The sequence below is a fragment of the Myxocyprinus asiaticus genome, chromosome 46 (genome assembly GCF_019703515.2).
Source record: "Myxocyprinus asiaticus isolate MX2 ecotype Aquarium Trade chromosome 46, UBuf_Myxa_2, whole genome shotgun sequence".
Taxonomy (NCBI): domain Eukaryota; kingdom Metazoa; phylum Chordata; class Actinopteri; order Cypriniformes; family Catostomidae; genus Myxocyprinus; species Myxocyprinus asiaticus.
In genome coordinates, this window is record NC_059389.1 from 215001 (window position 1) to 241161 (window position 26161).

Consider the following 26161-nt stretch of genomic DNA (forward strand, 5'->3'; position numbering starts at 1 on the left):
TGGAAGAGGAGAAGTGAGAGAAACTCATGAATGAAACTGTGATTTCAGGAATAACAGAGACTGATTAACTGATGATGTCGTTCTGTCGTTCAGACAGAATAATGAGCTGCAGCAGGTGAATCGTAAACTGGAGCGTAAGATGAAGGAGATGATCGTTCACCTGGAGGAAGAGCAGATGTCTCTACAGGACCAGAGAGATCAGGTGATGCTCTCACCCATCCTCAAAACAACCTGTCAGGAAAAATCATCAGTATTATTATTCACAGAAAGAGTGTAGACACACATGTTCAGAGCTTTAAACGTACACTCATGTCTGATGGATTTACATAGAAGCACATCTTTATCTAATCCGACTTCAATCCACATTATACGTAAATCTGTGTGTTTACTGGCAATCGAACACATGACCTTGATGTTCCTCCTGTCATACTCTACCAGTTGAGATACACTGCAAAAATCATTTTCTTACGGAGTATTTTTGTCTTGTTTTCCAGTAAAATATCTAAACATCCTTAAAACAAGAAAAAATGACTGTAGAAGCAAAATGGCATGAGATATTAAGTCTTGTGTTCAGAGAAATCGAACTAAATTTGGTGGGATTTATGCTTGAAGCAAGAAAAAACTAACTGCCAATGGGGAAAGAAAAATAATCTTGTTTTCTCTTTGAATCGAGTTTTTCCTTACCCAACTGACAAATATCATTTTCTTAATATAAGCATAAACGTTTCTAAATGTTGTGAGATTTCTCTGAAAACAAAACATCTTGTCATTTATCTTGCTATCTTTAGCTATAAATTTATCTTGTTTTAATAATGTTTAGATATTTCTACTGGAAATCAAGGCAAAAATACTCCACACAAAAGCAACAAGCTCTAATCTGATTGGTCACACAGTTTGTAAAAGCACATGCAGGTGTGTTTTCTCACTGTCGTGTGTGTGTTCAGCTTGCTCTGCATCTGAAAACACTGAAGCGTCAGCTGGACGAGGCTGAGGAGGAGATCGAGAGACTGGAGAACAGCAGGAAGAAGCTCCAGAGAGATGTGGAGGAGCAACAGGAAGTGAACGATCAGCTGCAGACACAACTCTCCGCTCTCCGCTGCGAGATCAGGTGAGACAGCATGACCAGTGCCAATCCAGCATAAAAACACATTTGTGAATTCACTGATTGTGCAATAATTGATATTGTAAATAACTTAGAACAAGAGGAAACATATATTTACTTACAAGTGAGGATTAGGGTCTGAGCCGTCCGTATGTCCACATCTGTCTGCAGACGCAACAAGAGACCCAATAAACAGCAGACGACTGATGATGATGATGATGATGATGAAGAGGAGCGAGTCTTCACCTCAGACTGACACATGAGCACATTTTATCATCATTCATTATTCACATGTGCTTGTGTTCTCTAGTATTCACATGACTGAACTGATGATGTCAAACTCTCAGGGAACATCACACATGAATTCAGTCAACTGTATGTTTTAATATTCTGCTTCTTCATTTGCATAACTCAAGTTACTGGGGGAAATAAATACACTTCTTAAGTTGAATGAATCTGATTTTTTTGTTTGTTTGTTGTTTCACTGAAGTGCTCAAACGGGTTGTCAAAACAGTCTGAATCGGTTCACAATCCACTTTGAATAATCTGGACAGCTCCCGCACGCACTGAATCATTTGAAGCAGTTTCTCACTGTAATGAGACACGTTAGAATGCAGAAAAGACTTAAGTATGTTCAACACCTGCGTGTGCAGCACGTGAACGACTCTGTACTGCAGGTAAACACATTTTACAATATAAAGAGGATCAAAACCATCATGGTTCTTAGACATGCATCTCAAGTATCAAGCAAATACCATAGTATTACCATCACTGTGCCATGGTAAGAGTACACCATTCTTACTTGTGAAAATATTTGGGGGTTCCCTTAGCCCATGATGTTTACAAATCCTAGAGACACCCCTGCTAATACCATGGTAATTTTTTGTCAGTGCCCACGATAATTTCCTGCCACAAAATAGGCTTGAAGGCCTAAAATAAATTGAGTAATTTTTAAGATATTTCTGAGTAAAAATAGTTTAGCTTGAGACATTAAACTCATGAATTAAACTCCAGGTCAGAGGTCAAACTTAGCACATATCATGTTAGTAAATGCACACACACACAATGAGAGACAGATCGATGCGTGTGTGTGTGTTTGGGGAGTTTAATGCAGCCGAGCGTTCAGTCTGACAGTCAGATTGTGTGTGGATTCACATCAGACACATCACAGCGAGAGTGAAACTGTCTCAAACATGAAGCATCATTGTGTCATCAAACACGGCATCTTCAAAGAGTTCCTCGCCGAGTTCCTCGGGACGTTTGTGCTGGTGGTGAGTATATCTGCATGTTTTTAATGGGACTGATGGGAGATTTGTCATTCAGTTCAAATCAAGATCAGCTGAAAAATGCACTTTTACTCCAGAAACAGCCGTTTTATTCTATACAGACTGACAAAATCATTTGAATTATGTATACAGTATATATATATATATATAACACCAAATCTATTGGCCAGTGTTGCCTCATCTTTATGTGACATTTAAGATCTTTTAGAACATTTGTGTTCATACGGTGTATCTGTTCTATGATCCCATACAGACATCTGATATACGGCTATATATAAATATATATATAAAGAATTACAGTTGGTATATTAGAGCATATATGTACATATTCAAATTCCAATCGTTTTGGGGAAAATATTTGTTACATTTACGAAAACAGCCATTTTTTGTAGTATTTTGGAATATTTGTTTTTATATCGATGAAAAAGGTAACACTTTGTAATTCCCAAGATCAATTTGTTAACAGTATTTAACATGAACTAACAATACACAATACTTTTAGAACATTAATTAATCTTTGTTCATGTCAACACATACTAATATATTCTTAAAATGAAAAGTTGTATACGTTAACAATAATTACTGCATTATGAACTAACAATGACCAATTGTGTTATGAATTAACATTACTCAATATTTAAATATATTGTTCATTGAAAGTTCATAATACCTAAAGCATTTACTAATGTACACAAATGGAATCATATTGTCAGGTGTGACCACAAGATATATTGCATATTCACTATTGTCATTTATGTGATTTCTGTGTGGGGTTCCATGTATACTGTTGTGTGGTAATCAGTGAACTGTTGTGTGTCAGTTGTTTGGTTGTGGGTCTGTGGCTCAGACAGTGTTGAGCAGAAACACTCTCGGCGAGCCGTTGACCATTCACATCGGCTTCAGCACTGGACTCATGATGGGTGTGTATGTGGCCGGCGGCGTCTCAGGTAAACGTCACACACATCATGTTATTATATAGACACAACACTGCACATGTGTTATATAACATCACACATACTGTATATCACTGCCTCTTACATGTGAGTCATAATGTGATTATCAGGATTCTCAGAAGTGATCAATAAATCTCTCTGCGTCTCTACAGCAGTTCATTATTGTTCAGGGTCGTTTTAGTTTTCTGTTGTATCGATAAAATAATCTGTCACTCTTGTTGTTTTATAAAGTTGGGTGAATTGTGTAAGTTTTGGATGGTTTGTGATATCATCTCAACCATCATCATAATGCTCCTGAATGACGATTGATTTGATGTCAAACTCTCTGCTGAATTCCAAGGTCATATGTTGCTCAGGGCGACCATTCCAACAGACCCATAGATCCGAGCACATGCCAGTGTGTGTGTGTGTCTGTGTGTGTGAGTGAGTGTGTGTGTGAGTGTGTGTCTGTGTGTGTGTGAGTGAGTGTGAGTGTGTGTGTGTGTGTGTGTGTGTGAGTTAGTGTGTGTGTGTGTCTGTGTGTGAGTGTGTGTGAGTGTGTGTGTCTGTGTGTGTGAGTGTGTGTTTGTGTGTGTGTGTGTGAGTGTGAGTGTGTGTTTGTGTGTGTGTGTGTGTGTGAGTGTGTGTGTGTGTTTGTGTGTGTGTGTGAGTGTGAGTGTGTGTTTGTGTGTGTGTGTGTGTGTGAGTGTGTGTGTGTCTGTGTGTGTGAGTGTGTGTTTGTGTGTGTGTGTGTGAGTGAGTGTGTGTGTGTCTGTGTGTGTGAGTGAGTGTGTATGTGTGTGTGTGTGTGAGTGAGTGTGTGTGTGTGAGTGAGTGAGTGTGTGTCTGTGTGTGTCTGTGTGCGTGTGAGTGTGTGTGTGAGTGAGTGTGTGTCTGTGTGTGTGTGAGTGTGTGTGTCTGTGTGTGTGAGTGTGTGTCTGTGTGTGAGTGTGCGTGTGTGTCTGTGTGTGAGTGTGTGTGTGAGTGTGTGTGTGTGTGTGTCTGTGTGCGTGTGAGTGTGTGTGTGAGTGAGTGTGTGTGAGTGTGTGTCTGTGTGTGTGAGTGTGTGTCTGTGTGTGTGAGTGAGTGTGTGTGTGTGTTTGAGTGTGTGTCTGTGTGCGTGAGTGAGTGAGTGTGTGTCTGTGTGTGAGTGTGTGTGTGAGTGTGTGTGTGTGTGTGTCTGTGTGCGTGTGAGTGTGTGTGTGAGTGAGTGTGTGTGAGTGTGTGTCTGTGTGTGTGAGTGTGTGTCTGTGTGTGAGTGTGTGTGTGAGTGTGTGTGTGTGTGTGTCTGTGTGCGTGTGAGTGTGTGTGTGAGTGAGTGTGTGTGAGTGTGTGTCTGTGTGTGTGAGTGTGTGTCTGTGTGTGAATGTGCGTGTGTATGTGTTTGTGTGTCTCTGTGTGAGTGTGCGTGTGTATGTGTATGTGTGCGTGTGAGTGTGTGTGAGTGAGTGTGTGTGAGTGTGTGTCTGTGTGTGTGAGTGTGTGTCTGTGTGAGTGTGCGTGTGTATGTGTTTGTGTGTCTCTGTGTGAGTGTGCGTGTGTATGTGTATGTGTTTGTGTGTCTCTGTGTGTTTAACAGAAAGCAGATGAGTTTATTCAATGAGTTTGTGTGAAAGGATGGTTGTGTGTCTTATGTACTAGTTTCTCTAGTATAGTGTTCATGTTTGTATAGTGTTTGTTGAGTGTTACCACAGTGGTGATGTTTGTGTAATGTTTCTGTAGTGTTCATGTTAGGAAAGAGTTTATAGTGTTTGTGTTTGTTTAGTTTTTATATTTTATAATATTCAGGTTTGTGTAATGTTTCTCTAGAATTAATGTTTTTTAGTGTTCACATTTATATAGTGCTTTGTTTGTTTAGTTAATGTTTGTGTAGTGTTTGTTTGTATAATATTTATGTTTGTGTAATGTTCCTATAGTGTGTAGTTAGGGCAGTGTTTATAGAGTTTGTTTTGTGGTGTTTATGTTCATGTATTGTGTGTTTGTGTAGTGTTTATGTTATGTTCCTGTAGTGTGTATGTTAGGGCAGTGTTTATAGTGTTTTTGTGGTGTTTATGTTTGTAGAGTATTTGTGCAGTTGTATATAGTGTTTATGTTCATGTAGTATGTGTTTGTGTAGTGTTTATGTTTATGTGTTTGTTTAGTTTTTATAATATTCATGTTTGTGTAATGTTTCTCTAGGATTAATGTTTTATAGTGTTCATGTTTGCACAGTGTTTATAGTGTTTGTGTAATGTTTGTTTAGTGTTTCCACAGTGGTGATGTTTGTGTAATGTTTCTGAAGTATTCATGTTAGGAGTTTATAGTGTTGGTTTTTGTAGTGTTTATGTTTGTGTAGTGTATTTAGTGTCTATGTTTGTATAATATTTATGTTTGTGTCATGTCTCCCTAGTACTTATGTTTGTATAGTGTTCATGTTTGCACAGTATTTATAGTGTTTGTGTTGATATAGTGCTTGTGAAGTGTTTATTTGTTTAGTAAATTTAAATTGTGTAGTGTTTGTTTGTATAATATTTGTACAATAATGTTTGTGTAATGTTCCTGTAGGGTGTATGTTAGGGCAGTGTTTATAGTGTTTTTGTGGTGTTTATGTTTGTAGAGTATTTGTGCAGTTGTATATAGTGTTAATGTTCATGTAGTATGTGTTTGTGTAGTGTTTATGTTTATGTAATGTTCCTGTAGGGTGTATGTTAGGGCAGTGTATATAGTGTTTTTGTGGTGTTTATGTTTGTAGAGTATTTGTGAAGTGTGTCTATAGTGTTAATGTTCATGTAGTATGTATATGTGTAGTGTTTATGTTTGTTGAGTGTTTGTATAGTGTTCATGTTTGTGTAATATTTCTGTAGTGTTCATTTTAGGGCCGTGTTTATAGAGTTTATTTTAGTGTTTGTGTTTGTAGAGTGTGCAGTGTGTATATAGTGTTAATGTTGAGTAGTGTTTATGTTTTTATAATAGTTATGTTTGTGTAATGTTTCTCTAGTATTTATGATTGTATAGAGTTTGTGTTTGTGCAGTGTTTATGATGTTTGTGTTTAAATAGTGTTTGTGTAGTGTTTGCGTAAACCTTTAGAGATTAAAGCTCTCAAATATTGGATTATTTAATCTCTTGTGATCTGTTAATGAGTTTGTTTGTGTGTCAGGTGGTCACCTGAATCCCGCCGTCTCTCTGGCGATGGTTGTTCTGGGGAAGCTGAAGATCTGGAAGTTTCCCATCTATGTTCTCGCTCAGCTGCTGGGAGCGTTCGCTGGAGCGGCCGGAGTGTTTGGACTCTATTTCGGTGAGTTTCCTCCAATCAAATCAATTGCAAACAAATCACTTAAATTCATTTCCTGTTGCTTCATCCTGCTGTCACATAGAGAAAAAAAACACACAAATGAACCCTCGTTATTATCACCATTATTTCTCATAGACACCAGTGAGAGCAAATGGAGACTTTTTCTGGTCTCTCCTGCTTCTCAGAAGTTTCTCCTGAGAAACACTGAAGTTGATATGTTGACTGAAGAGCTGAGAGCTTGATTCAGTTCAATGAGCTATGAAAGAGCAACATCTAAGCAATAAGATTTTCCTCTGGTGTCTCTCCGCGATCAGGATCATGTGATGATGAATGGTTTTGTTGTTTAGATGCGTTCATGGAATTCACGAGTGGAATTCTGTCTGTGACGGGAATCAATGCCACAGGACACATTTTTGCATCATATCCCGGCAGACACCTCACAATACTAGGTGGATTCGTGGATCAGGTCAGAAAATTATGATTTAACGTTGATGTAACTTTTTCTATGATTAAATACTTTCTCGTATCCCAGCTTAATATGCAGAGACAACTTTAAATAAGCCATTCGTAGGTTAATTTTCTAGAAAACTGTAAACACTGTGTCTCTGTGGTGCTATAAAAAATCCTGTTTGTTTTGAGCGACCCGCTCAGCCTGACACAACAACACTGACTCGACCAATGGCGTGAGTTGGGGGCGGGACTATCTGTTTGTTTGATCAACGGTAAACGGGGGGCGTATTCACTAAGATGTTTGAAAACTTTTGCAATAGGAGGAGGAGAAATGACACTTTATTTATGAGATAAATAAAGAATCTCAATCTGACCGGGAATAATCAACAAGTCTCATACAGTGACTCGTGCTTGTGAGTAATCAGGTCGAGATCATATAAACTGAGGAAAAGCTGGAATCTGACAGGAAACCCACCTACCATTAAAATGAACACATGTTGAAATGAGAGTTTGTGTTGACAGCGCAGACAGATGGTAGTAACCCAGACTAATGTTTGTCCTCATTCTGTGAATTTGCCTAATGCTCATTGATCAGCTGAACTTTTCTACCCAGAAAACCACCAATTAAACGAGTCTGAACCTACTGACCTAATTCAACTTGTTCTCTCACAAATAACAATTAAATAGTTTTAATTAGACACAGTGAACTCTTATCACAATTAAACTGTTCTAACACTACCACATTTACTGTAACTCATGTCCTAAATTCTCAGTAAATTATTTAAAAGACTTCTTTGTGTTAAAGCTGAAGTGTCATTTCTGCACCACTAACGTCACCAAACAGAATTTCAAAAATTAAGACTGTTTTCAAAACACGCCCCTATCTGTCATTGGTCAATCAAAAGGATAGTCCCGCCCCAAACTTGAATCAGAAGTTGACATGCCGAGTCGCTCAAACAAACAGATAAATGTTTTTAAAGCGTGTCGGAACTTCAGGAAGTCAAACTACCAATGACTTATCTCTGTACGAGTATTTTATCATCCACAGAAGCTTTAAACACATCTTCACTTGATGAAAATGATGATGTTGATCTGTCAGTTTGAATCACATGACTCGTGCATCTGTCAGGTGGTCGGAACAGGAATGCTGGTTCTGTGTATTCTGGCCATCATTGATGGGAGGAACATCGGCGCTCCTAAAGGTGTGGAGCCTCTGGCCATCGGTCTGATTCTTCTGGGCATCAGTGTTTCTATGGGCCTGAACTGCGGTTACCCTCTGAATCCCGCACGAGATCTCGGGCCGCGGCTCTTCACCGCTGTAGCCGGATGGGGAATGGAGGTGTTCAGGTGAGAAAACACATGAAGAACATCAACAGATGATCTGGAACTCTACAAGAACTCATCTAGATCTCTAGTGAGCTGAACTGCACTCGACAGCCTACAAAGACAGTTACGCTGTAAGGAAGGGAAATTCACTAGAATTCGGAAGACAAAAAGTGTCTGGAGTTTCAGACTTTTGTTTCATGGTGTTTATCAGCTCAACACACACAAACATGAATATATAAATACTGATTATTCATTATATATCATCACATGCATTTAAGAGCTGTAAATGTGACCGTGGATACAGTATCACACACACACACACACACACTCACGACTATTTCTTCACAGTTCCCACTCTTTTCAAGGCACACTTTTCCAGGACATTTTATGTGCCCAACAGGTGTAATATTTAATCACAAATACATGAGTCCATTTAAATCGAGCTTTTATTTTGGCACTTCTGTGTGTTTTTGACGGTAGTTTCTCACCTCCAGATAAAGATTTCTTTACATGTCTCAGTGTGATTTAATTAAATTACATATACTGTATAGTCTGTATGTGTAGTGCACTTCATAGTGCTCTGTCATCTCACTCACAAGTGTGCATGTGATGATCATGATGAGGTGTTTTCAGTGTATGAGCAGCCGTCTCTACACATTCATTTTGAAGCGTGCATCACTTGGAGATTATTTATTTATTCAATTAAATCACAGACTTTTGCAGTTTAATCATCACACTAGGACACATCACAATTTTAATTCGATTAATTGTGCATTCAAACATATATTTATGTGCAAATATGTCATATTCCATGACATTCAGTGTTTTATTGCTAATGCAATTTTTATGACTAGATTCCATGTTTTCCACATACTACACGTGTTAACTGCTGTATAAGCAGACTCCGATCATTGAATTATTGAAAATTAACTCACATCACGAGGCCGAATCACCACGCTACCAACTCAGGGTGTGAATTAGTTTAAAAAATAATCAGTTGTCTAAAGTTTATAACGCAAATGTTTTTGTGGTTAAGACAACAGCAATGTAGGAACGGAAAAATCATATTTTGTATAATATCAATACAAATAAAAAGCAGAGATGACAGGAGATGAACAGAGAATGTACGTGACAGGGATTCTTTCATGCCAGTCCACCGTTGATGTTATTTCACAATGTGCAGCCGCCGGCAGTGACATAACCATACGAATGTGTATTTCACTCCTATTCCAAGTCCCGATCATTAACATGTTTTTGTGCATGTAACAAAAACCTTGTTAGCAACACAGTCAGACAGTTCTAATAAACAGAAATATTTTCCAGGATGTTTAGGTATTTTTCTAATTTTCCATGACTAGAAAACTGCATTGCAAAATTCCAGGTTTTCAAGAATGAATGGAAACCCTGTTCTAATGTTAATAAAGTGAATTTAATTTATTAAAAAATGTAATTAGTAACACTTTACAATAAGGTTCCATTCATTAACATTAGCTGATGCATTAAGTATCATAAACTAACAATGAACAAAATATTTTTAACAGGATTTATTCATCTTTGTTAATGTTAGTTAATAAAAATACAATTGTTAGTTCATACTGCATAAATGAATGATAACATATACAACTTTTCATTTGATAAATGTGTTACTGTTTAAATTAGATTATAAATGCTGTAAAAGTATTGTTCATTGTTAGTTCATGTTAACTAATGTTGAACTTTATTAAGTGTTACTGTTTCATTTATGCACAAAATCAGAATATCACCAAAACAATGTGAATAAAGCAGCGTTTCCATTTCATGTGTTTAAGGGAACAAAATCGTCACTTCTGGGGAAACTGGTGCAAAATAGATATTTTCACAAGACTTTTTAATGCATATCTATACTACTATATAATACTATACTCATACTACTATATATATTCTATACAATATATTCTGTAAATGTGTTTCCATCAGACTTTATGTGCATGTCTTTTTTATTAAAGAAAATAATTATCCACCTCAAGAAAGCGTGTACATTTAAAAAAAAATGCATTTTGGAGATTGCTTTTGCATCTTGGTGTTTCTGTCCAACAGATTTTATGCAATATCCCAAAATTCACATACAAATATGTGGATGGAACCCCAACTAATGAGGGTAAAAATATTGTCAAATATTGTCAACAACAATGTATTTGTAAATAAAACAAACACCGATAGTCACCAGTGTGAAAACTCCAGACGCTCACATGATCTCTGGTCTCCATCATCATCAGCTGTGTGTTTGTGTAACAGATAAAACACATAAATATTATTTAACAAATGGAAATATTGCATTTCACAATGATTGTGCATCTTTCGATTCTCAGTGATATACAGTGAATATTCTGTGTGTGTGTGTGTGTGTGTGTGTGTGTACTGCAGTACTGCTGATTACTGGTGGTGGATTCCTGTGGCAGGACCGCTGGTAGGGGGCGTGGCCGGAGCAATTATCTACTTCCTGTTGATCGAGCTGCATCACTCCAATCACACAGACAAACCTCATGAAGAACCCGAGGAAGAGGAGGATGAAGACGAGGACAGCAGTCTGAAGGACAAGTACGAGATGATCAACATGAGCTAGAAACCAGAAACATGAACATGAATTTACAGAAGATAATGAACGGCTGCATTTGAATGTGAACATTCAGTGTTTCTGCACGTCTGATAAGCAGTTTTTACTTCTACATGCTACACGCAACAATTTACATTTAATGATTCATGGAAACAAAAAAACAACCTGTTTGTCAAAAAGAGCTGAAAATGTTTTGCCACTTGATTTTTGCATTTTCATGTAATGTTTATTTAACCTAAATGTCATAGCGGTAATTGAAAGTTTTATGTTCTTTTGAAGCTTACATGTATAGTAAGTGTTTATGTATTTGTGTGTGTAGATCAGACTTATTTGAGTTTGACTGTCTTTCATAAAAGTAAAGTAGAGAATCATTTTTTGTAATGAAATCCCAAGACTTAAACTCTATGTTTATGTTTTTGCTGAAATAAAGACTGAACTTTTACTGCAAATGTAGTTTGCTTTCATACACACACAGTTGGACACAATATTAGATGTTTGCTTGGAAGTTTGAGGGAATATTACAGAATCTTGGCAATGGCTCATTTTTCTGGGACAAAATCACTACCCACGAGTCAACCTTTCACAGATGACACACATTCACAGACGCAGGTGGAGTGAATCTAACGAAACACTTTATAATGAAATAAACATCATAAATCACTCGTGTAGTACTGATACAATCTTGCTTTTACTTTCATTTACTGGAAGTCTGTTTATGATTATGATTATTAATCAAAGTCAAGGGCAATTCTGGATTTACAGATGGTTATTGTGTTTTTACAGTGTTATTAGAGTAACAGGAGTTCATATCCATCATTACTTTTATCTGCAGTTTTTCTTGGCATGTTTTAACATTTGAAATGTTGAGATCATTTAATAGAAAAGTATTACTGCTCAGATGATGCTCTTTCATAGCTCATGAGACTGCATGGAGTTTTCAGTTAACTCTCAACTATTTCCTTAGGAGAAATAAATACAGACACAAATGAGTTAATAGTTGATATGCAGTAAGAGAACAGAGCTGTCAAGTCATTTTTATTTGTATAACGCTTTTCACAACACATTTCAAAGCAGCTTTACAGAAAATTTTGCTTCAACAGAAAAACATGTAATATAGTAATGTCTTCGAGTCATAATAGTGCGGTTTTAAAAAAAAAGATATGATTGTAAATTGTGCCTTAAAATAAACGGTAGAAAATAATTATATTTATATTTAGACCCCCCAGTGAGCAATCTGAAGGTGACTGTGGTAAGGAACACAAAACTCCATAAGATGTTGATTAATGGAGAAAAATAACCTTGAGAGAAACCAGACTCACTGTGGGGGCCAGTTCCCCTCTGACTAACATCATGAATATAATGACAATATTACTTATGTATAGTGCAAGTCATGGTTTAAGATTATTAAACTAAGTAAGTGTTGAGGGTCAGTGTTTAAACAAAGATTTTGTATGAACTGTAAGATTAATGACTAATGTCTTTGAAGTTCATCCTGGATTAACTGCAGAAGTTCACATTGATGCAATTGTCCTTTGTTAGTTGGCTGATGAAGGGATTTGTTGGTAATTAATTGATAGTCTATGTATTCCATTATAAGAGTGTAGTCCATCATTAGACCGAGGTGATGCAGGCAGAGATCAGTGAGGTGCATCGCAGTTCAACCGGCAGGTCATTTCGGTGAGGTTCAGTGGAGTGCATGGTTCGAGACTCAGACACAATCACTCAGTTTAAGTCTAGATTAAAGACTCATCTATTCAGCCAGGCATACAGCTAATTTATCTGAAGTGATATCTGGCTGGCACAGGCTGCAGTTAGTAGTCATCACTCAGCAACACAGAGTAGTGGGAGTCGGACATCAGAAAGGACCAGAGCTGGATCTTGGCAGGCTCTGGTGACCTCAGGATATGTATCCCAAGGTCAAGACAGGGAAACAAATAGAATAATATTAGCGTAGATGCCATAGAATATGAGAAGTGTTTCCATTTCCGGCAGACCTAACTAATCCAGCATAACTATGAGTTGATGGATAAATTAGGTGTTTGTCTGGATAAATAGATGAGTCTTTAGTCTAGACTTAAACTGAGTGAGTGTGTCTGCATCCCGAACAGTGTTAGGGAGACTCTTCCATAGTTTAGGAGCCAAATATGAAAAGGATCTACCTCCTTTTGTGGATTTTGATATTCTATGTATTATTAACAACCCATAATTTTGCAATCTTATGGAATGTGATGGAATATAGCGTGATAGAAGGTCACATAAATACTGTGGAGCTAGACCATTCAAGGCTTTGAAAATGAATGTGGATATTCATTTGGGAAAACTAAGGTTGCTGCTGGAAGAGGTATAAGGGAGGCCAGCAGCGAGTGCTTACCCTGCAGTCTGTGTGGGTGCTAATGCCCCAGTATAGTGATGGGGACACTATACTGTAAAAAGGCACCGTCCTTCAGATGAGACATTAAACTGAGGTCCTGACTCTCTGTGGTCATTAAAAATCCCGGGACACTTCTTGTAAAGGGTAGTGGTGTAACCCCGGTGTCCTGGCCAAAACTCCCTCCATTGACCCTTATCAATCATGGCCTCCTAATAATCCCCATCCACTAATTGGCTCTATAACTCTTCTCTCTCCTCTCCACCAATAGCTGGTGTGTGGTGAATGTACTGGTGCACTATGGATGCCGTCGCATCATCCAGGTGGATGCTGCACACTGATGGTGGTTGAGGAGATTCCCCTGTACTATGTAAAGCGCTTTGAGTGCCTAGAAAAGCGCTATATAAATGTAAGGAATATTTATTATTATTATTATTATTATTATTATTATTATTATTATTATTATCATCATTCAGATCATTTGCTCTTGAGAGAACTGAATGAGAAATATCGTTCATGTTGAGATCATTGACTTTTGATTACAGTCCTCCCTTAGATCTCATCAAATCTCTTGTGAAACTCACATGTGAGATTACTGGAGTCTTTTTCTCATGAGAAACATCTGAGAAGCTGGAGACACCAGTAAAAGTTTTTTTTTGGTCAGGGTTTTGCTATGCAATTACAATAGTTTAAGTATGGTTTTACTATAGTAATATTGTGTTAACACTTTAAAATAAGGTTAAATTCTTTAACATTAGTAAACAACATTAGTTAACATGAACTAACAATGAAAAATACTTTTACAGCATTTACATTAATCTTGGTTAATGTTAATTTCAACATATGATTTTTAAATTCAAAAGTTGTATACGTTAACATTAGTTAATGCACTATGAACTAACAAACTTACAATGCTATTTTATTAACTGACATTAACAACGATTAATAAATACTGTAAAAAATACTTTATTCATTGTTAGTTAATGATACCTAATGCATTTACAAATATTAACAATATTATAATAAACTGCTATAAATATTTTTAGACTGCTGTAACCATAGTTTTTGGCAGAAAACATGTTTTTTGTTTTCTATAGTAATATTGTAGTAACCATGATTGTTGTAGGCTAACAGTTTATTTATTTATTTATTGACGGAAACCATGGTTTTACTAAAAATATCAAGGTTACAATATGGTTATTTAAGTAAACCATGGTAAATTTATTGCAAGGGAACGCAAAACATATCGCGGGGGAAAGCAAAACATATCGCGGGGGAACGCAAAACATATAGCGGGGGAACGCAAAACATATCGCGGGAGAACGCAAAACATATAGCGGGGAAACGCAAAACATATTGCCGGGGAACGCAAAACATAATGCGGGGGAACGCAAAACATATTGCCGGGGAACGCAAAACATAATGCGGGGGAACGCAAAACATAATGCGGGGAACGCAAAACATATTGCCGGGGAACGCAAAACATAATGCGGGGGAATGCAAAACATATTGGCGGGGAACGCAAAACATATTTGCGGGGAACGCAAAACATAATGCGGGGGAACGCAAAACATATTGCGGGGGAACGCAAAACATATTGCCGGGGAACGCAAAACATAATGCGGGGGAACGCAAAACATAATGCGGGGGAACGCAAAACATATCGCGGGGAACGCAAAACATATTGCCGGGGAACGCAAAACATAATGCAAGGGAACGCAAAACATATCGCGGGGGAATGCAAAACATATCGCGGGGGAACGTAAAACATATTGCCGGGGAACGCAAAACATAATGCGAGGGAACGTAAAACATTCGTGAGGGAACGCAAAACATATTGCGAGGGAACGCAAAACATATTGCCGGGGAACGCAAAACATAATGCGGGGGAACGCAAAACATATCGCGGGGGAACGTAAAACATATTGCCGGGGAACGCAAAACATAATGCGAGGGAACGTAAAACATTCGTGAGGGAACGCAAAACATATTGCGAGGGAACGTAAAACATATTGCGAGGGAACACAAAACTAATTCATATGAGAATACATGAAACACAAAAGTAAATATATGTGAAGCTAAATCACTTTTTGTAAGTCACTAAGAGTATCTGCTAAATGTAAAATGAAGTGTGAATAAAACAGGCTCATTTTCATGTATTCATTTAACATACAAATGAGAAATGCAACAACATGAGTGATTCATCTGAAGACTGTAACATTAGAAGTGCTACAATATAACATTCTAACAACGCTGAGAGAACATGTCAAGACTCGACAAGTGAAACAACACAGACAACAAAGGGGTTTTTAAGACATGAATGCTTGAAATTAAATAGTTTCTATTTTCTGTTCCAATGGACCCACCAGATTTTCCCCATTTAAAGTGTGCCTAAAGCCAACAGCCAATCAGAGAAGAGAATGTTTGCCTGTGAGTACCAATGTCTCTCTCTCTCTGTCTCTCTGTGTGTGTGTGTGTGCTTTGCATTCAGCAGTTCTTAAAACAGGTTCCTCCCTCCAGTGGGTGGCTTTCTCTCTGCCACAAGAGCAGAAACTTCCCAACAGATCCAGTGGATTTTTCCATCATCTCATTGAATCATGTTGATCTACAGCAGGGTCGTGACCTCTTTATGTCTCATTTACACTTTGACTTCAGCTGTGGAAGAAAGCACAAACTTCACAGGTAAGAAAATAAATCCTTCCTTCACATTCTGTAGGTTTAAAGTCTGATGTGTATGAAGAGAGCTTTTATTTTAGACCATGATCTTCTATAATTGTATGTTCTTAGATAAAGTCTTTAAATGTTTGCCATGGAAACATCCAACAAACCACAGGATACTGTGCTGCTGCTGCTAGTTAAATGTTCTGAAATGACACGTGTGTTCATGTGTGTGCGCGCTGCTGCAGAGACTTCCATCTCAAATCATGTGAAGATGCCACTGCGGGTCAAATCCAGTTTCCATGTGTATCACGAGGGAAATGTATTTGAAGAAACCTGTACTGTGGTTCCGTTCAGATCTGAAACGCTGGACAGATGCAGCTACAACAGAAGTGATCCACTGGTGCTGATCATACACGGATGGACGGTAACAATCAGCTTCATCACGTGATGTCAACTGTGATGTTTCATGACGTCTAATACCTGCTAACAGATTCAGTGTGTTTGGATCTTCTGTGTGGAGAACTGAACTCACGTCAACAAACATGTAGAACAGACAGGAAGTTCTGAAGAATCACACAGTTCTGCTGATTCAACATAAAATAGCATGTTTATGTTGAGCTCATGTGAATTCACTTCTGTTTCTGTTACATCAAAACTCACGAGTCTGTTCACTGACTGATGAAGATTACAGACAAACACTCCAAACTCACAAGCTGTAATGTGATTGGGTGACTGCAAAATCTCTCTTTCCTACCGAGTATTTTTGTAATGTTGTCTGGAAAAATAACAATAATAATAATAAAAACATTCTTAAAACAAGATACATTTACTTGACAAGCAAAGATGCATAATACTGAAGAATCTGAATCATTTGGTAAACGCTGACAACAAGAAAAAAAACTAATATATTTTTGCAGTGAATCACATTTTTTTTCTTGTTAAAGTTTCTCAAAATATCTTGTCATTTTGCTTTTTGTTTAAAGAATATTTAGATGACAGTACTCAATGAAGAAGATTTTTTGCTGACGTTCATCACATCAAATCTGTGAAAGAGATTCAGAGACGCATATTAACATGAAAACAAGAGCAGAACTTTATATTTCACATCTCTGTATATGTTTTCTATAAACACTATTTTTTAAAAGTGCTTTATTTTGTTTCTCCAGCGTGCACTTTTTAGGGATTGATTTTTATCTCAACAGATCTCAACTTTATTCTTGTTGTTTTCAAGGTCTTCATGATTTATTTTTGGTACTTTTTAAATATCTTTTATTTATAGATTTGACTGTTTTAGTTTTGTACCAGACCTTCAATATTAAACTATGAAAATACATTATAAAATACTAATTATTACAAGTTTACAACTGATCATCTAAACAAAGAGTAAAATAAACATAAACCAATATTTACTGTGTGAAAAAAATGATCAAAATTTCGACTGTCCCGCAGTTGTGACGTCATTTCCACAACAACAAACAATTTCACCCCTAATAAAGTTTTATCAAAAGTTAGTGTACTTGTCAACCAAGTGGACAAAAGTGTCAGTGAAGAGCATGAAATATGAGACTAAAAGAAAATCAAGGGAAATATCACTTTTTATTCGCCATCATTTCCTATCAAGCTGTAATTTTGCCAAATTATGCAAAAAGTGTGAAAATATGAATTAATTATGTGCATTTATGATGCATCAAATGTTAGCTATGAAATGATCCTTTGGTCATTTTATTTGAAAAAGGTTAAAAATGTGATTTCCATCAGCATCATTTCCAGCACAATCCAGAATGTGAGATGTGCTGGAATCTCCTGTGATGCATGAACACACACTGATGGACATTATTAGAAGAATAATTAAATCAACGAGTGAGAGAGTGAAACATGTTTTTCCTCTCGAGAAGTTCACAGTGATTAAAGTGCCCATTGAAGAAACAGCAGTAATGTCAGCGTGACTCACTTGTTCTCTCTGCAGATGAATGGGATCATGGAACAGTGGATCTTCAGGTTGGCTTCTGCTCTGAAGATCAGGATTGGTCAGGTCAATGTGCTCATCAGTGATTGGAGGAATCTGGCCCTGCAGCCTTATCCAGTCGCAGCCAAGAACAGCCGTCAGGTGGGACAGGATGTGGCCACGCTGCTCAAGTGGCTGGAGGTGATTCAAATCTCACAGGAACATTTTCAGATTGAAATCTACAAAACATAAAACACTTCACATGCTGCTGGTCCAATAGAAATGTATATATGAGTGAAACACATGATGAAGTCATGACATCACTTCCCTCTTGACAGGAAGCTGTCCAGCTCTCCATGGATAAAGTGCATCTGATTGGCTACAGTCTGGGTGCACATGTGGCTGGATTTGCAGGAAGTCACTTCAGAGGCTCCAGGAAAGTTGGCCGCATCACTGGTGTGTTTACACCTTAAAATAGAAATACATTTAAACACACACATTTCAGTTTGACAGTGTTTACATTCAGGAAGAAAGAGGGCAGGCGTTCTAATATACCTGCAGTTTTCTATATTAGGATTCACAGTTAGCATTGGGTTTTGGTTGCAAGACATTTTTTGGTTTTCCATTTTTACAGAAATAGAACGTTTTTGTTTTAGGTTGTACTTCCGTTCCCCTAACGTTCCCTTAACCACTTAATTTCAAAAACCATTCTGCAACCCTGCTGCAACTTCAATAAACAGACAAGCCATCAATAGATTAATAATTATAATGAATAAGAATTATTATATAATTGAATATAATGAAAATTCTCTCATCATTTACTCACCCTCATGTCATCCCAGATGTGTATGACTTTCTTTCTTCTGCAGAACACAAATGAAGATTTTTAGAAGAATATCTCAGCTCTGTAGGTCCATACAATGCAAGTGAATGGTGACCAGAACTTTGAAGCTCCAAAAAGCACATAAAGGCAGCATAAAAGTAATCCATAAGACTCCAGTGGTTAAATCCATGTCTTCAGAAGTGAGATGATAGGTGTGGGTGAAAGATCAATATTTAAGTCCTTTTTTACTATAAATCTCCACTTTCACTTTCCTCTTTTTTGTTTTTTGGCAATCACATTCTTTGTGCATATCGCCACCTTTTGGTCAGGGCTGGACAAAGGTGGAGATTTATAGAAAAATAGGACTTAAATATTGATCTGGTTCTCACCTACACCTATCATATCACTTCTGAAGACATGGAGAATGTGGAAATAACTTTTACCTTCTGATCAGACCCATTATATCAGCTATATTCCTCTACGACACTCCAGTTTCACCCAAAAATATACCTCAAAGCTCTGGAATAAAATATAAGTTATCACCACCAAACATGTTAAAACAACATTTAATTCAAATACATCTGGTCATGAAATCTAGAAGCTCGACAAAAGGCGCATATATGATTATCTTTTCAATTGTTATAAGAACCTCCCTATGATTCTGCAATCTTAATCTCTTGATTAGCCAATAATATATACATTTACAGAAACTGACAGACTGTGCCACTCAGTTAACATGATTCACGAATGGCAAAAAGACATGCCAAGGTTGGAGTCAGCACACGAGTGTGGATTATCTTTTGAACTATAGGTGGCGCTGTCTCCAAACTGCTCAAGTACGTTCAGGACATGATGTCAATGATGCATACCACGTTTATTATAAATCTGACAATGCGTTCAAAAGATATTTAACTTTTTTATTAAAATCAATGTACCAGAGAGGCAGTATGGTTGATATGGGTATCCTTGAAATCCTCATGACCCAATGAATCCATAGACATCATGATTTTAGACAATACGGTTCAAAAGTTACAGGCAAGCTCACATTTCTTGAGCTATAGGTGGCACTGTCACCAAACTTTGCTTGTACCCTCAGATCATGGTCCTGATGAAGCATACCAAGTTTTGTTTCAATACGACAAACCTTTGGCAAGATATAGCCTCACATCCTGTCGATCTTGTTAAGTTTGTGTTAACGTAACTTTTTAACATAATAAAAAAAATCAAGATTTGGTATTATTCATCCTGTGTGGATCAGATTATTTTGAGCCACTGTTTAGGCAAATCGGGTAAAGTTGGCGGGAATATTAGCGAATAAACGATAAACACCATAATACGAGATGGTGGCCACTGTAACTGGATGAGTTTTAATTTAAGCGGTCCATTTGTATCATTAGGAGGAGCATAATTACATGCAAAAAGAATTTCTAGAACAAATGTTTTTTTTTTAACTGGTGGTGGCGCTATAGAGTTTGTCCTAGAGACCGCAAATTCTGTATGGGGTCTATTTAGAACTTAAAGAGAACATTCTTAGAGTGTTAAAAACTGGTTCACAAAAAATAACCAAACAGGAACCATACGCTAACGTTAGGGGAACGTTTTTTGTTTTCTGGGATGGCAGTTGCTTAGCTGGTGCATGAAGCTCTAGAAATACACGACCATATTACCATCCAAACAATCATCCCTGCTGACATCTACTTTAATATGACAGTTCTTTAGAATACACACCTATTTTCAGCAGATGGTTTTTTTCTGAGTTCGGCTGAATGTCATGTTTCATTACAGAAACTTCCCATTAAATGCAACACTCTTATCTAGAAGAACCTGCGTAATCCACTGACATCACGTGTTTCACGTGATCTTCTGTATGTCAGTCCAGATCACCAGAGTCTTCATCACATGTACTGTGAGAACTCACCAGTCATATTGAAATAATCTGTTTGTGGGTTTCTGATGAAAACTGACACATTACACAAACATGATGGAAACTCGTGCTGCTGCTCCCGCTAATGAGCATTGCTACAGAATTTTGTAGACTAGTTAATTAACAAAATACCCAACATCCCCCTATCTGAAGCACTTAAAAGCCCATTTAAAGCTTGTGTATCTTTGCTCTGTTTTAAACGGTGTCTCTGACAGGTCTGGATCCCGCCGGGCCACAGTTTGAAGGTGTTCCTGCGTTTGACAGATTGTCTCCAGATGATGCGCAGTTTGTGGACGCCATTCACACGTTTGCCAAGAGCAGTATAATGCTGGGAGTGGGAATAAAACAAACGGTCGCTCACGTGGATTTCTATCCAAATGGTGGCTCGTTTCAGCCCGGCTGCAAGATGCTCGACATTTACAATAATGTTTATCAGTATGGACTGCAAGGTACCAAAAACACTGAAACACTTCCTGCACATAACCAGAACAACTACAACAACAACAACAACAACAACAACACAGATCACTCGCAGCTAAACATTTCCACATTACTGCATTCTATATACTACTTCTGCATTATGTATACTGTACACAGAAATATCAGATGATGACCTACTACATTTACCAAAATATGCAAAATACAACCAAACACACTGCTCCATTTCCAGTCTGACAAGTTACCTGGAAGTATTGGTGTGTTCAAGTCATGTCGAATGATCGAATTTACGATTTGAGCGCACATGCCACCACAAAGTCTTAATTACCAGTGGGAAACTCAGAGCCCAGACTTTCCGAGTACAATCCCATGAAGCATTGCAAATGACGTAACGGAATAAAAACGATTGAAATATATAAAACTATTGATTTTAGGTTGTTGATTATAAGTATAGAAACTATATATTTTCATTTTACTGCAAAAGATTTATACCAATATATATGTAGTTTGAGAGTGTATTGAGAGCAACTCGATTGTGTCATTCACAGTGCATTATGGGAGTGGGCGGAGCTCTTTTGATGTGGTTCTCTGATTGGTTGATCTCTCTTTTAGGATTATGGGTAGTGTAGTTCTTCACCAGGAATTCACTCTTAAACATCATTTTTAAACAACGAAGTTGAAATAATGCAAACTGTTGTCTGCAAACTCATGGAAGGTCTGTCTTTAAGGAAAAAAACATCCGTTTTATAAGTTATTGTTGAAAATGTATTTGTCTATGGAAAAAATTGGGATTTTTACTTCAGGACAGACTGTTGACTCTATTCAGTTTTACTTGAGTGGATTTTGACTGTAAGTTTAATTTGTATGCAGTTTTGTACAGTTAATAAAGAATACCACCAGAATGACAGACTCATTTAGCCGGTTTGAGGCAACAGGACAAAAACTGGATACAAATTGTATGATAACTGGATGCCACACTCTGAATTAAATATATATATATATATATATATAAAGATATAATGAGGTTGTGTGACAACAATGTGGCATACTACTGTTTAATGTATTTATTATTGCATTCTCAGTATGCCGTTATGTTTAAAGCGTCACCTTCCACCCTGTGTTTCTAACAGGTGTACCCAAGACGATCAAATGTGCCCATGAACGCGCAGTCAAACTTTTCACCGACTCTCTGTTCAACACCAGCCAGCCCATAATAGGCTACCGTTGCCGTGACGACAGCACCTTCAAAAAAGGCCTGTGTCTGGACTGCAAACAGAAGCGCTGTAACACGCTAGGCTATGACGTCAAACGTGTGCGCGTGGGAAAGAAAGCTAAAGGCCTGTACTTGAAAACTGGTCCAGATACACCTTATAAAGGTCAGTTCATGCTTCACTCCTGTTATATAGCAGTTATAACAGCTGCTTCTGGAAGATTTCATTTATTGTCTCCACAGAGAAATAGAGTTTTAATAATAATGTATAAAGCTTTCGAGACAGACCTGATATAAGCTCTGAGAATGTTAAATGGTATACACTTCTGTAGAAGTCAGTGGAAAAACTACACTACCCATAATCCTAGAGAAATCCACAAATCATAGAAATCACTTTAACATTAATCTCATGTCTTAAAGCTTTTTATTACAGACATGTTTTAAGTATCTATGGTGAACATGAAAGGAAAAAGGCTGTTTAAATTGTTTATAGAGCACAACAGTTCTCGCCCACTTTTTCAAAATGTAATTTTTTTCCCCATAAATTGTTTCCATAGTGATTTCATAAAGTCCTCATACAAAAGCTGTAAGTCATGAACCAAACCAACCAGCTCCGAGAATCACAACACAGACTTTCATTTGAAGCTAAAAATTATTTAAAAATCAGACAAAAAGACAAAGATACAAGACTGTGTACTTAACATATTTAATGAGGGAATGAACTACAATCCCAGGATGCATTGTGAATGACGTAAACAAGTTTAAACAATAGAAAAATACAAAACTGTTGATTTAATGTTGTTGATTATAAATATATAGAAACAATATTTTAATTTCATTGCAAAATATTCAGATATATACAAATATATCAGTAGTTTGAGCGTGTTGGGAAAGAGACTCGAATGCATCATTCACAGTGCATCATGGGAGTGGGCGGAGCTCTTTTGATGTGGTTCTCTGATTGGTTGATCTCTCTTTAGGATTATGGGTAGTGTAGTTCTTCACCAGGTATTCACTCTTAAACATTATATTTAAACAATGAAGTTGAAATAACGTGGACTGATGTCTTCAGCAGAAGTATATACCATTGATTAATAACCTCAGAGCTCATGACAGATGTGTCTTTAAAGATTCATAAGTTATTGTTAATAATCAATTCCTCTTTGGAGAAAATAAATGTGATTTTTACTTCCAGAACTAGACTGTTGCGCTCTATAGTGGCACATCACATTTAATGTAAAATAAGTTTAGACTCATCCACACCCGCGGGCACTACTGTGGTCTGAATAAACACTCTACATGCAGAGGTGACCTTAAAATAGTGGACGAGGACAGTGTTTCCTGTTTCTGTTTATATAATTCTTCTTGCACACCCTGTTTTCAGTGTTTCATTACCAGCTTAGAGTTCTGCTGCTGAATGTGATTGAACCCGTCGAGGCTTCTGTGACAGTTTCACTAAACGGAACCACAGGAGACCGCACATACTTACCCACAGTACTGTGAGTCCACATAACACACACACACACACACCACACACACACACACACACACCACACTATACAAACACACATACACCACACTATACAAACACACATACTACACACACACACACCACACTATACAAACACACATACTACACACACACACCACACAATACAAACACACATACTACACACACACACACACACACTACACAAACACACATACTACACACACACACTACACACTATACAAGCACACATACTACACACACACACCACACATACTACAAACACACACTACACACTATACAAACACACATGCTACGCACATACACACACCACACACACACACACACTACACACACACACCCTACACACTATACAAGCACACATACTACACACACACACCACACATACTACAAACACACACTACACACTATACAAACACACATGCTACGCACATACACACACCACACACTACACACACACCCTACACACTATACAAACACACATACACCCTACACACTATACAAACACACATACTACACACTCACACACTGCACAAACACACTACACACCATACAAGCACACATACTACACACACACTACACAAACACACTACACACTATACAAACACACAAGCTACGCACATACACACACTACACACACACACACTACACACTATTCAAACACACATGCTACGCACATACACATACTACACAGACACACTACACAAACACACATACTACACACACACACTATACCACCACACACACACACAAACTACACACACCACACACTATACAAACACACATACTACACACACACACTATACCAACACACACACTACACAAACACACCACACACACACACACAAACTACACACACCACGCACTATACAAACACACATACTACACACACACACTACACAAACACACACCACACACACACACACACACACACACACACACACACACACACACACACACACACACACACACACACAGTGTTATCAGTGGTTTAGAGTAATTTTAAAAATCAGTTATTCATCATCTGATTAGAGCTGCATGTGATTTAGCAATATTTGTCAATGGCATTTTTACCTTCATGTGGCCATATTATTTTATAAAAATAAAACAATTAACACTGTAATGAATTAATTAATATCAATTCTCAGTCTGAATCATTAGCGTTTCCTGCACCGCTGTTCCACTACAAAATCTCCAGCACCACTGCAAAAGAAATAATCGAGTTGTAAGCTTGCGATTTAACGTGAATATGAGATATAAAGACCATGTGTACCATAAAATAACGGCAAACCAACACGTCTTTCTACTGCGTTGTGTTCGCTGGCTGCATCAAAAACAAACATGCAGCGCAGGACTACTATAGTCAGATTACAAACAAATGACTCTTTGAATGAATCATTCCAAATGACTCCTATGAACCAGTTTTCTAATAGTCATGCCAAACAAGTCACCAACTCATGAGTTATCTGAATGAACTCGCTGAATCAACATGTGAATCACTTACTGAACTGCATTACTTTCAGTCATGTTTGAGTATGTTTAGTGTACTTAATGGATACTTTCATCAGTCATTACTCGTTCACATGACAGCATGCTTTTAAAGATTCACATTGGCAACCTAATAAATGATATCATAATGTCTTGATGACCAATTTAAGATCTCACATAAATATTCCACATAATTAACTTGATAACTTGATTATAACACACACACGAACGAAATGAAAACTCCTGGTCAAGAACTAGATATGAATGATATATTAAAAATTAAAACAAACATTTAAAATACAAATATACAGTAAAATAATATAATACAATATAATATAGAGTCAAGTCATTTTTATTTGTAAAGTGCTTTTCACAACATGCATCATTTCAATGCAGCTTTACAGGAAATCATGCATTTACAGAAAATGAAGATGTGATGTCTGTAATGTCTTAAGTCATCATTGTGCAGTATATATATATATATATATATATATATATACAGGTGCATCTCAATAAATTAGAATGTCGTGGAAAAGTTCATTTATTTCAGTAATTCAACTCAAATTGTGAAACTCGTGTATTAAATAAATTCAGTGCACACAGACTGAAGTAGTTTAAGTCTTTGGTTCTTTTAATTGTGATGATTTTGGCTCACATTTAACAAAAACCCACCAATTCACTATCTCAAAAAATTAGAATATGGTGACATGCCAATCAGCTAATCAACTCAAAACACCTGCAAAGGTTTCCTGAGCCTTCAAAATGGTCTCTCAGTTTGGGTCACTAGGCTACACAATCATGGGGAAGACTGCTGATCTGACAGTTGTCCAGAA

General features: G+C 37.3%; 3 protein-coding genes across 4 annotated transcripts in view; all 3 read left to right on the plus strand.

The window, feature by feature from the left end:
• LOC127436167 (cingulin-like protein 1) overlaps nt 1-1545 on the plus strand; it is a 27400-nt gene extending 25855 nt beyond the window's left edge. For both annotated transcript variants that reach the window (XM_051690160.1, XM_051690161.1), the window contains exons 16-19: nt 1-13; nt 94-202; nt 945-1108; nt 1274-1545. The exon at nt 1-13 is cut by the window's left edge and continues 112 nt beyond it. In XM_051690160.1, coding sequence (XP_051546120.1) covers nt 1-13; nt 94-202; nt 945-1108; nt 1274-1358 — 371 coding nt within the window. In that variant the 3' untranslated portion in view covers nt 1359-1545. The remainder of the gene's footprint in view (nt 14-93; nt 203-944; nt 1109-1273) is intronic.
• Nucleotides 1546-2256: 711 nt separating this feature from the next.
• On the plus strand, nt 2257-11398 carry aqp9a (aquaporin 9a). Its single transcript, XM_051689606.1, has 6 exons — nt 2257-2373; nt 3209-3335; nt 6458-6595; nt 6940-7058; nt 8172-8389; nt 10772-11398. Exons 1-6 carry the CDS (start codon nt 2296-2298, stop codon nt 10968-10970), a joined length of 879 nt encoding a protein of 292 aa, XP_051545566.1. The 5' UTR covers nt 2257-2295; the 3' UTR covers nt 10971-11398.
• A 706-nt stretch (nt 11399-12104) lies between these two features.
• On the plus strand, nt 12105-23833 carry LOC127435669 (hepatic triacylglycerol lipase-like). The gene is made up of 7 exons (XM_051689307.1): nt 12105-16011; nt 16236-16414; nt 17957-18136; nt 18274-18391; nt 20898-21131; nt 22251-22496; nt 23715-23833. Exons 1-7 carry the CDS (start codon nt 15927-15929, stop codon nt 23831-23833), a joined length of 1161 nt encoding a protein of 386 aa, XP_051545267.1. The 5' UTR covers nt 12105-15926.
• Nucleotides 23834-26161: the final 2328 nt, after the last annotated feature.

Excerpts from the sequence above, each read along its gene's own strand:
- aqp9a (XM_051689606.1), top strand. The coding sequence starts at position 2,296 with ATGAAGCATCATTGTGTCATCAAACACGGCATCTTCAAAGAGTTCCTC. Across the intron at positions 2,374-3,208 it reads TCGGGACGTTTGTGCTGGTG|TTGTTTGGTTGTGGGTCTGT; the intron begins GTGAGTATATCT and ends GTTGTGTGTCAG. Across the intron at positions 7,059-8,171 it reads TAGGTGGATTCGTGGATCAG|GTGGTCGGAACAGGAATGCT; the intron begins GTCAGAAAATTA and ends TGCATCTGTCAG.
- LOC127435669 (XM_051689307.1), top strand. The coding sequence starts at position 15,927 with ATGTTGATCTACAGCAGGGTCGTGACCTCTTTATGTCTCATTTACACT. Across the intron at positions 16,012-16,235 it reads AGAAAGCACAAACTTCACAG|AGACTTCCATCTCAAATCAT; the intron begins GTAAGAAAATAA and ends GCGCTGCTGCAG. Across the intron at positions 18,137-18,273 it reads CGCTGCTCAAGTGGCTGGAG|GAAGCTGTCCAGCTCTCCAT; the intron begins GTGATTCAAATC and ends CCCTCTTGACAG.